The sequence below is a fragment of the Bos javanicus genome, chromosome 23 (genome assembly GCF_032452875.1).
Source record: "Bos javanicus breed banteng chromosome 23, ARS-OSU_banteng_1.0, whole genome shotgun sequence".
Lineage (NCBI taxonomy): Eukaryota > Metazoa > Chordata > Mammalia > Artiodactyla > Bovidae > Bos > Bos javanicus.
The window spans coordinates 45,778,221-45,789,027 of NC_083890.1; the positions used below are offsets into that span (position 1 = coordinate 45,778,221).

Sequence of the window (10,807 nt, forward strand, 5' to 3'; positions counted from 1 at the left end):
CTTATATGTATTTGTTGGATTTATACCCATTTACTTGTTCGTTTACAAGGAAGCAAATGACTTTTTTATACTAAAATTGTACCCTAATACCTGTTTTAATCACTTATAACATTAAATAATTAAATCCAGGACCTTTCCCACCCCCCCAGGAAAATTTCTGTGAAATTTTCTACATAGACAATCATGTCACCTGCAAACAAAAATAGTTTTATTCTTCCTTCTCAATCTATAGCATACTATGAATTTCCTTTCCATGTCTCATTGAACTAGCCAGGACTTCCAGTACAATGCTGAATAAAAGTGGTAAGTGTGAACATCCTTGCCCTCATCCTGATCTTAGCAGGAAAACATTCAGTTTTGCCTTATTAAACAAGATGTTAACCGTAGGGTTTTTTGTTTTTTAATAGATTTTCTTGATTAAGTTGAAGATGTTCCTATATTTTCGAGAGTTTTTATTATGAAGAGTGTTAGATTCTGTCAAATGCTTCTGCATCTACTGAGAATGATCACTGATCGTAAGATTTTTGTTCTTTAGTCTCTTGATACGATAGACTACAGTAATTGATTTTCAAATGCCTGAGACAGTTTTGTATACCTAGAATAAATCCCACTTGATCATGTTATGTAATTCTCTGTATATATTCTTGGATGTGATTTGCTAATATTTTGTTGAGTATTTCTACACCTACGTTCATATATATAGAGAGAGCTTTTCACTAGGTTTGAAAATATTTTAAATTAAATGTGAAAACAACATAAATATGTGAAGCAAAGATTAATCATAAATACCAGAAAAAACAGAGTTGGAGGTTTTTCTTATAAAACAGATCAGAGGCCTTAAAAATAAGACATGAGTAACACAGCAAACAAAGTGTATCCAACATACATACTATGTAGATTTTTGACCAATAAGGCAAAACGCTAACATTTAACAGGCACAGAAAGTTTACATTAGGCTACAAAGAAAATGTCAAATATAGAAATATGTAAACTACTTCTTTATACAGTAGAGTAATAGTAGAATAGAGTATTACTTAAACATTATCCCTTGAAAATTCAAAAATATTTTTCTAAACACTTCAAAGTCAAAAGGGAAAATCAAATCTGAAATAAATACCCTTAGAAATGGAAAATGACAGACCTCTGTATTAAAACTTGTAAAAGTCAGTCAAAACAGACTGCAAAGAAAAAACTATTTTTTGTTCCACTTACGAGAGAAACAAAACCACTGAAGACATGGTGAACCTGAATGTTTAAGAGACTAGAAAGAGGAATAACAACTTTCAAAAGTACAAAGGAATTAAGGTAAAAGGATAACATAATGTCCCAGGAGCAACAAGCGTCATCCAGCACCAGGTCTTGGCTTCCAATACACTGTCCAATAAAAGAAACCAGGGCTCCTTGGAGAAATGGTGGATTCTGGCGCTGGGGTGTGAAACATACAAGATGTGCCTGGAGCCTCTTACAGTGCCAGGAAATAGTGAAGTCCTATAAAAACAAAAGCAAGAAAGCAAAAAAAAAAAAAAAAAGCCTACACTGACTGGCTGTATCAATGGGCCATGGGACAACTAAAAGAGCACCCCATGTTCACAACCGCAACGATCTGAACAAGAAAACCGATGGAGAAGTACTGGATTACAACCCAAACCAGAAAATCATCATACCTAAGCCCACACTGAACGAGTGGATGGCTGGATGGACCTACAGACAGAGACAAGGAGACATCTTCCACGCACCCAAATTCCATGTAATTTTTATGTAGACACTCTGACCTCCGGAGGCAGAGCACAACTCTCCATTTCTTAAGCATGGAGCACGCAGAGTGAGTTCCTTTCAGAGTACCACATGGGAAAGTGGGGAAAAAAGGAGTAACTTCACCATGGAGAAGCCTGAGGAACACTACCTCAGCCAGATGACCAATGTCGGCATCGACAATAGTGTATACATGTTCATATATGTAACCTCCATCTGATGTGATGAAATCGACACTTCACCTCTGTGATCTTCCTCCTAAAAAAACCCAGATCCCAGTCTAACCACGAGAAAGACACGAGACAAATCTCAACGGAAACGCATTCTATACAACAACCTGATCAGTACTCCTCAAAACCCGGTCACCAAAAGCAAGGAAAGTCGAAGGGATGGTCACAGCCATGAGGACCCTACGTGGCAACTAAATGTAATATGCTACCCTAGATAAGATCATGGAACAGAAAATGGGTATTAGTTTAAAAATAAGAAAAACTGAATAAAGTATGAATTAGTGATAATGTAGCAGTATTGCTTCTTTAGTTGTTAACCAATGTATCATGCTAAAGATGTACTAATAGTAACAAAACTATAAAATATCCTACAATACTCTTAATAGAAATGCAAAGAACTATGCGAATAAAACTCTAAAATGTTTTAAGACTAAAAAAAAAAAAAATTTGAATTATATGAAGGGACACACAATGTCCTAGATGGGAGAGTAAATATTTTATATACAGACAGCTCATACATTTCAATATATTAAAAAAAATTAAAACTGGAGATCTAAATAGACATTTTCCCAAAGACATACAGATGGCCAACAGGCACACAGAAAGATGTTCATCGTTGCTAATTATTATAGAAATGCACATTGAAACTACAAGGTGTCACTTCACACCACTCAGAGTGGCCACTATCTCAAAAAGTCTATAAAGAACAAACGCTGGGAGGGTGTGCAGAAAAGGGAACATCCTGCAGTGTCGGTGGGAATGTAAATCGGTGCAGCCACCACAGAGGACAGCGTGGAGGTTCCTTTAAAAATAGAGCTCCCATACGATCCAGGGATCCTATTCCTGGAAAGGTATCCAGAGAAAACTGTAATTCAAAGACGCACGTGACCCAGTGTTCACAGAAGCACTATTTACCACAGCCAAGACAGAGAAGCAACCTAAATGTCCAAAAACAGACAAATGGATAAAGCCAGGGTACATACACACAATGGAGTATTACTCAGCATAAAAAGGAGGAAATAATGCAGCGCGGATGGACCCAGAGGCTTCTATACTAAATGAAGTGAGGCGAGTATGACGTCACTTCTAAGGGGGATCTAAAACATGATGCAGACCAACTTACCTATGAAACTGAGACTCAGAGACACGGAACAGACTTGTGGTTTCCGAAGCGGAGGGCAGGTGGGAGGGATGGTGTGGGAGTCTGGGCTTAGTAGATGCAAGCTATTATATACAGGATGGATAAACAAGATCTTATTGTACAGCACAGGGAACCATATTCAATATTCGGTATAAACCATAATGGAAAAAATATGAAAAAGAATGTATGTGTGTATATATATATGTGCATATATAACAGAATCACTCTGGTATACGACAGAAACTAACACATTGTAAATGAACTATACCTCAATAAAATAAATCAAAAAAAAATTGGCTGTGGCAGACGTGTCAAACCACGTCATACACAAAGATGAGAAAAGTAAAGTTTCTTTCAAGGAACAAGCCAATCCATAAAACTGATTCATAAGTGCCTGAATAATATAGAAGAAATCCAATCAATACCAGTGAGAGTTGACGTAAGTAGCAAATGTATCCCCTCCCTTTTTTTTTTAAAGGGGAAAAGCAAAGGAAGGGGTACCAGAATGAGTTAACTCAATGTTGAAAGAAAGTGAAAATGTGTAATTAGTAACATGTCCAATGTAGAGACCAAAGTAATACATTCCAGTTATAAACAGTTCTCTCAGGTTTCACATTTATAAATTAACTGGTTAACCACAATTTCATTTTTTCTTTTTTGATTATGCAGTCCCACTAATCTTAGAAATCCAAGCCTAAATGCAATGTATAATCAAATAACTTCCCTTCCTTGGTTTTTAAATTATTCAAAATGGCTAATTCCTAAATAAAATATCAATAAAAACATCTTCATGCTCTTTTATCTTCTTTGTTATTCATATCTCATTCTAGAGAGCTGTTCTAGAGAGCTCTGGCAATGAAGAAGACACTGCAGAAATATCATTTACAGTAAACTTTATTTTAATTGATTTTATTTAACATAATTTCAAAGTAGGTCTGTGCTCTAAGATAAGCAAAAGAATAGATATCGTAAATCTCATTAAGAGATCCTTTTCATACTGTTCCTTGAGCAGCGCAAGGGGCTTGGAGGGCCCCAGTGGTGACAGCCTAACATTCTATCCCTGGAGATGTTACCTAGAGATACAGAAAGAACAGGTAACACCACAATACAAGAATTAAACTGTATGAGAGTACCACAGGAAGAAACTCTTTTGTGTTACACCTTACCCATCTCTTTAGGGCTGTAATGATAATGACCGATTTTTTATCTCTGCAAAGTTCAGTGCTGTTTTTTGGTCTGTTTTTAAGAAAAATGTCAAGAATACATGAAAATGCTGTACTTGTTTATCTTAGTACATGAAAAAGAGTAGAAGTTTTAAAAATTCTTCAGGAGTCCAAGCTGGGCCATGACTATTACTGATGGGGTTTACTCAAGGCACTGATTCCAAGTTTGACGACCATCAGCAAACTGTGCAAAGCAAACACATAAAAAAAAAAAAAATTACGTCAAGAATAGCACAGGCACTCGACTATTTTTAAGGGACTAGGACTCAGCAGGTTCCCTCCCCTCAGTACGTGCCGAGGTGGTGCCAAGGTAGAGCCAGCAGAGATGGACTCCAACTCTGCTGGAGTAGGACTCCTGGAGCCGCCAAAGGAAGAACACGCCAAGGGCAGTTCTGCGCTCAGGCTTTGAAATCATACACGGGAGCCAAAGTTCCTAATCGAGCTGCCAGTACTTCAAAGACGAGAAACAAGGCTGCAGAGCCCACGGCCTCCCCCGCCACAGAGGCCGGTAACGCAGACCTCCAGCCTGCCAGCTGACATGGCTCTTGACCTTGGTCTACACCGAGTGTAAGACTTTACTCCTGACAGCACCCTGACTACGATCCAAGTCGGTGAGGAAGCTTCTTCCAAAGCAGATTTTAAAAATTCTATCTTCAGGTTATCTTTATTAAAGACTACATTTTAAGATCAACCTGGTTTGGATTTTACAATCAAAGTTAATTACAAAACAGGATTCGATCAGAATTTCTTTTTAGCAAAATTTTCAATAATAAAGGACACCAATACAGCTGAGATATGTACGGACCCCAAGCTGCAAATCACAGCAGTGGGTGCAGTCACAGCTTCGCAGCGAAGCCACCTCCTCTGCAGGGAGGAGCCAAGCGGGACCAGAGCTCAGATGTGAGAGCAAAACCATTTCAGAAGTGAATGAGTATCCTCATCTCATGATGACATGAAATCAACTGTTTTTGCAGTCTTTGCTATTTGTGGATAAATCCAATCATTTCAGGTGATGCTCAGCATCAGGTACACTGAAACAAGGACCCTTCTGAATGTCTACAGCGTTGGGGACACTGAACTAAAGCTAGCAATAGAGCAGAGTACCTGGCACCTGCAATCAGGCCTGCTGGCATGAATTTTCTAGAGTTGTAGAATCTCATCCCCATGATGCCAGCCAAGGTTCCAGATGTGACTGGTGGAAAGATAAAGAGAGTCACAGATCACTACATCTTATAGGTGACAGGACGGAAAAGTGGCCAACTTCCCACCCATCTTTCAAAGGCTCAGACCCCATCTCATAATCCTCCTCCCCCGAGCTGGGGACCTCCACACTGTCCACATTTAATGGGACCAAGTATTAACACCAACACTGGAATCAAAGGCTCTCAGTGTCTGAGCCCAGCCTGCCTCAGCCTCACCTCCTACCACTCTTCAGCCATAATTCTCGTTTTCTCCTACACTGCTGTGGGGGTTTTTGTCCCCTACTCGTTGCCGATGCTGTTTGCCCTGTATGCGCTCAGGCACTTCCCACTCCATGTTTTATTAATTCCCACCACCTGGCCCGCAGCAGGTGCTGGGGACACAACCATTATCACAGAGATCTCTGCCCTTGAACAGTGCTTCAAGCTTGATGCGGCTGACTTGAAAGAATCACACAAAAATTTAAAAGTACAATCTGTACTGTCGTTTGAGTCATGAAGTCGTGTCTAACTCTTCTGTGACTCCGTGGACTGTAGCCCACCAGGCTCCCCTGTCCGTGGGACTTCCCAGGCAAGAACACTGGAGTGGGTTGCCTCCAGGGGATCTTCCCAACCCAGGGAATGAGCCTGTATCTCCTGCACTGGCAGGTGGATTCTTTGCCACTGAGCCACCAGGGAAGCCCGTAATCTGTGTCACAGGTGCAATGAATGCAATACAGATAATGTCATATCAGGGGTCCAGCCCATTCAGGGAGAAGGGCTTGCTGAGAGAGGGGAGACTGAGCCATAATGTGAAGAGAGGTGGCGGATGAGCTAAGGGCAGGAATGCAGGTCCAGGCAGGGGGCCCGGCGGTGGGGGATGTGCTGAGGCACAGAAACCCACCAGAGCCAGGGAGAGGGCCACCCCTGCAGAGCCCCGCGGGCCCAGGCAGGGACTGGGGTCTTCAGCCGGGTGGTGCGAAGCCATTAACAGACACGAGCAGAGGGATACGCAAGCAGAGCTGCCGTCTGAAAATACAGCTGCAGCCGCAGCACAGGGAACCGGCTGTAGGCTGCAGGGCACCCGTGAGCAAACTCCCTCGGGAACACAGGCAATGGCAGAGCTGACAAGACGCGGGTGATGGCCGTGGAGGCTGAGAAGGGGATGACTTGGGATGTGGGCTGGGGGCGGGGCTGACAGGACCTGCTGATGAAATGGACAAGAGGGATGGGAAGAGAGGAAGGGAGACCCAAGTGGATGGAGCACCAGAGAAGACGTGAAGCCAGGTCGGAGCTGACGCCTGGACACGCCTGGAAACTTCCACACAGGAAAGCGGATACACACGAGCAAGGCTTGGCGGAGAGAGAAATCTGGGTGGTCTGTGAACTGGTGGTGATCGGAGGCCTGGGCTTCAATGATCTTGCCAAGTCAGAGAGTTTGAAGAAGATAAAAAGAGCCAGGTTTTAAGAACCTTAGTATTTAATGGTCAAAAAAGATGGGTGGACAAAACAGACAGAAAAGACAGACGAAAGAGAATGAGAAAATACAAAGGAAAAAAAACAAGAGAATGGAAAACAGATTGGCATACTGTGCTGAGAACAGCTGAAAGGTCAAAATAAAGGACTGAAGGACTGAAAAACGTACACTGGATTTGGAAAAACACAGCGTCCTGGCAGCCTCGGGGGAGTTATTCTTTGAGACGAACAGAAGTGGAGGCCGAAGTGGGTTAAGAATGTGAGCTGAGGAAGTGAAGATGGCAGGGTGATGGATTTTTTTTAAGAGAAGTTTCTGAAGAGGAAGAAGGGCAGTAACTGAAGAAAGAAGTGGGGTCACGAAAGGTCCCTTTTCTGTTGTTGCTTTTAAATGGGTGAGAGCTGAGCACGTGGGTGTGTTCAGGGCTGGCATCACGGACAGGGTAGAGCTCAGAGAAGGGGGTGAGCAGAGACCCGCAGACCGGGAGGAGGGACGCGCCTGGAGACTGGGCGTTCGCTGGCGTGGAGGGATGGCATCGGAAATGAGACTTGGGGATCTGAGGCGCTTGGGGGCAGAGCTGGGCGCCTCCTCGTCCCCCTCTGCTGACGGGGACGAAGGACTGGGGCTCCCTCGCTCCCGGCACAGCCGTGAGGACCAGAACTGTGGTTTCCTCGAGCGGTTTGGGGCAGGGGGTGGAGGCAGCAGGGGGCCCACAAGCCCCCACAGGGTGTCTGGCACAAGCCCTGTGGGTGGCGCTCAGGAGAAACACAGCCAAGCCACTCAGATAAGACAGAACCTTCACCCTCACTCTCTCACATCTGGGCTGCTCACAGGACATGGCAGAAGCCCGCGGCCACCTGCAGTCCCCAGGCTCCCTGAAGGCCGGGCCTCTGTCTCATACACTTCGCTTATATCTAAAGGACGAATAAACGACTTTCACACGGGAAAAACGCAATACCGATGCGGACCTCACCAGACACACAGTCCTTCAGCAATGCTCCAGCAGACAGTTCTCAGAGGGCAATCACAATGGTTAAGAGACACGTGCTTGCTCTCTACATGTTTAAGGCTGACCTCACGGGGTCAACCTCCATTCGGGAGGGAGGAAAACTTTATCCTCTATGTAAAAGATCAGCAGCAACGGGCTCAAACCCCCTCCTTTCAAACCTTCCCCAGGACTTGGCAGAAGCGGGAGAAGCATCTCAGTCTGAAGAACCCGCCGCGTCCCACCAACCCAGGGACGCATCAGGGAGACGGTGAAACGACGTACCTAAGAAAAGCCAAACGTTCTTCGGATCCTGAGACAGCTGATAGGACCCCAGGCCGGCGAGACCACCGAAGAGGAGCCCGGCAGCCAGGGATGGAACACTGCCTGGAGGGACGCACACACACACCTGCGTTGTCCTGGCAGACACTCATCTCTGCAACAGAATCCCCAAGGCACACCACCTCCCCCCACCCCCAGCCCCGAGGAAGCAGCAAAGGGAACGTCTCCCAGTGCCGTTCAAGACCAAGGTGTCCTCATGCAGAAAAATGTTTGGGGGAGATTGCTTTTTCTACTGGAGAAGTCAGGGCCATAACCACACCACCCCCCTCTCCTCTGACAGGCAGGGCAGCTCCAAAGGAGAAGAGGAGGCTCCTGGCCAGGCTTGATTAGCCTTGAAAAGACTGGAACTGCCCACGGGCACAACCTCGGGCTCAGCCCCAAAGGAAGGGGAACAGGGTCAATGAGTTAAAAAAGGATTTGGGGAACGGGTTCCGGTGTGTGTGCTGGTGGTGGGGAGCAGGCACGGAAGGCTCCTGGAAAACAGCCAGATTCACAGACACACCTGTGCCTGGCTTCACGCAGAGACTTCAAAATTGTTCACGTGAAGACAAGAGGCTTTCTCCCACTTAAAGAGCAGGGATGGCCCTCCGGGGTCAAGGCTGATGTATGGCAGGTGATGATAATGACCATCTATTACCATCCCTAACTGCATCTTTAGATAAAGAGGCAAAAACAAGTGACTGGACAAGAAGCCTGGTTTAGCTCAGCCAGATAACCTCGAGGCGAGTAAAGGAGCAGCTATGGGGCTGATGATAAGCAGGCTCTCCAAAGAGGAGGCTTAAACCAAACCTGACTCCAACAAGACTGTAGTCTGGGAGCACTGGGGACTTGTTCTTCAACAGGAACAAGATTTCACGAAGTTAAATAACTGCAAACCATACCTGCTTTTGCATAGCCAATAATCCCGCCGGAAGCAACCAGTGCTGCATAGCCAAAGCCAAGCCAGTGTAAAGGCACTCTGAAACAGAACAGTAAGACATTGGTGCCAAACGTGTTCTAAAAAACACGTAACCGTAGGATGGGATCAAAAAGGTCATCAACCCTATCACTGTACAAGTGCTTATAAATCCCGGAGAGGTTAGATGACCTGCCTAGGTCAGCAGCAGAGCTGGGACCTAAGCACAAGTTCCTGTGGGGGGTGTACAGTCCATCCTTCCATAACCCAAGCTGCCCTGCAGTCTTGGCTCAGTGCCCTTTGCAGATGAGGAAAGAAACTCTGCGTCTGAGAAGCTCCTGGCTATTCCACCCCCACCCACCGGGCACTTACAGCGGGCCGGAGTCCTTCGGCATTGTTCTTTCACCTTCTCCAAACCAGGCCTGTACCTGCAAAGGAGGGGCTGGATCAAAGATGGTCAACAGCACAGCTCCCTAGCAGACAGGAAGAGGTGGGTCAAGTTCCAGTTCCAGCCCTGGGGAGCTAAGAGGTAACGGCTCAGCTTCTCTAAGCCTCAGTTTCATTCACTGTTTACCTACCCTGTGCAAACTTCCCATGGCTAGGACCGGCATCAAATGGGATAATACCTAAAAAGTGCTTTGCACTCAGTAACTGCTGAACAGACAGCAACCATTCTGGTAATAATCTAAGTTCTAATAACATAGGCCTACGGGAAACTTTACTGACCACCTCTGTACAGTTAATAAGCTAATCTTTTCATTATCTAACCAAGTTATAATTAAATTGTAAAATAAACACTTCTGTGCCCTTAATTCAAGTATTTTAATTACCCTTTCTGGGAGGAGGGGTTACTGCTTTTCACCCCCGCCCAAAGAATTAGATTATTTCAAGTCAACATTTATAACACTTTCAGACAGTTGATTTTACATCTCTCATAGTTACTGTTAGATGGGGGGCGAGAGGAAGGATAAAAAATACAAAAACCCAAGCCGTAATTACGTAGAGTGCTACACCTCTGGCAAACTAGGATGTAACTAATTTCTTAAATGCATCTTGTATCCACTGGGGCTAAGCTTGAAAGCAACACACAGCTCTTCTGTTTAAACTATTGTCTATAAGGGTTAGGTGACTTGGAATCTTACCACCGTCATTAACTCGACGTAGCATTGCGTCGAGCACTGCACCCAGATTTTTAAAGAGATGGACGGATAAAATCTCCAGGAAACTAATTAGCTAATTAAATCAGTAAGCACCTGCCAAGAGCTCAGGGTTCCCGCAGGATTCACTACCCACTAGAAGGAGAGCAGAGAAAAGCAACCATCGCGCAGCCTAAAGCCGCCACCTGGATCCTGGGGAAGAGCAGAGGGCAGCAAAGCCTCTCATGTAATTTCTAAAAGTCAAAACCTGAGTAAAATAATTAATAATTCCAAAGCACACGAACCTCCTTCCCGAATGTCTGCCCGCACAGGTCGACCAGGGCGTACTCGCCTCCGGGCGGGGAGTCGCGATCCCGCCGGAAGTGTTGCGGCGCGTTTTCTGCGTCCCGGGGGCGGGGCTAGAGGGGTGGGGCGGGGTTGAAGCGTGGGG

At 45.1% G+C, this 10,807-nt stretch overlaps 1 protein-coding gene across 1 annotated transcript; it reads right to left on the reverse strand.

Annotated features, from left to right (window-relative positions):
• Positions 1-3,999: 3,999 nt before the first annotated feature.
• LOC133236718 (transmembrane protein 14C) lies at positions 4,000-10,743 on the reverse strand. The gene is made up of 6 exons (XM_061398893.1): positions 10,662-10,743; positions 9,593-9,648; positions 9,207-9,283; positions 8,269-8,370; positions 5,451-5,538; positions 4,000-4,530 (listed from the first exon to the last, which is right to left on the reverse strand). The coding sequence occupies exons 2-6, from the start codon at positions 9,613-9,615 to the stop codon at positions 4,476-4,478; spliced, it is 345 nt and encodes a 114-aa protein (XP_061254877.1). The 5' UTR covers positions 9,616-9,648; positions 10,662-10,743; the 3' UTR covers positions 4,000-4,475.
• Positions 10,744-10,807: the final 64 nt, after the last annotated feature.